This window comes from Cariama cristata, unplaced genomic scaffold (assembly GCF_000690535.1).
Source record: "Cariama cristata isolate BGI_N322 unplaced genomic scaffold, ASM69053v1 scaffold38460, whole genome shotgun sequence".
NCBI classification, from domain to species: domain Eukaryota; kingdom Metazoa; phylum Chordata; class Aves; order Cariamiformes; family Cariamidae; genus Cariama; species Cariama cristata.
Genome location: NW_009597014.1, coordinates 1,603 through 2,035, shown reverse-complemented (window position 1 = coordinate 2,035; position 433 = coordinate 1,603). Strand labels below are relative to the sequence as shown.

Genomic DNA, 433 nt, shown 5'->3' with positions numbered 1-433 from the left:
GTCCCAGCCTGGAGGACATCTCCTTCCCAGCCCCAGTCTGGAGGACATCTCCATCCCAACTCCAGTCCCAGCCCAGACATCTCCATCCCAGCCTGGAGGACATCTCCATCCCAACTCCAGACCCCAGGCAGCAGACATCTCTCTCCCTGCCCCAGCCTGGAGCTCCTCTCCAGCCGGGGGGACGCAGAGGGTGACATCCCCCATGATGCCGTCAAAGAAAGGGGTCTCCATCTCCCCGCTCCTCCCACCAGGACCTGCTCACTGAATGCAACATCCCACCGGTGCCGCACTGGGGCAGGAGACCTCCAAGGCTCCTCTGAGGTCCCCAAGGCCCCCCGCGATGTCCCCGAGCAGCCGGTACTCACTCGGCATCCTCCACGGCCACCGGGCACTTGTACTGGGCAGTGTTGAAGAGGCAGATGTCGGCGTACTG

General features: G+C 64.0%; 1 protein-coding gene across 1 annotated transcript in view; it reads right to left on the bottom strand.

The window, feature by feature from the left end:
• Positions 1-433, bottom strand: part of LOC104167864 (beta-arrestin-1-like) — a gene marked incomplete at its 5' end in the record, with an annotated part of 2,189 nt that overhangs the window by 211 nt on the left and 1,545 nt on the right. Inside the window, one exon of the mRNA XM_009708258.1 lies at positions 366-430. Coding sequence (XP_009706560.1) covers positions 366-430 — 65 coding nt within the window. The remainder of the gene's footprint in view (positions 1-365; positions 431-433) is intronic.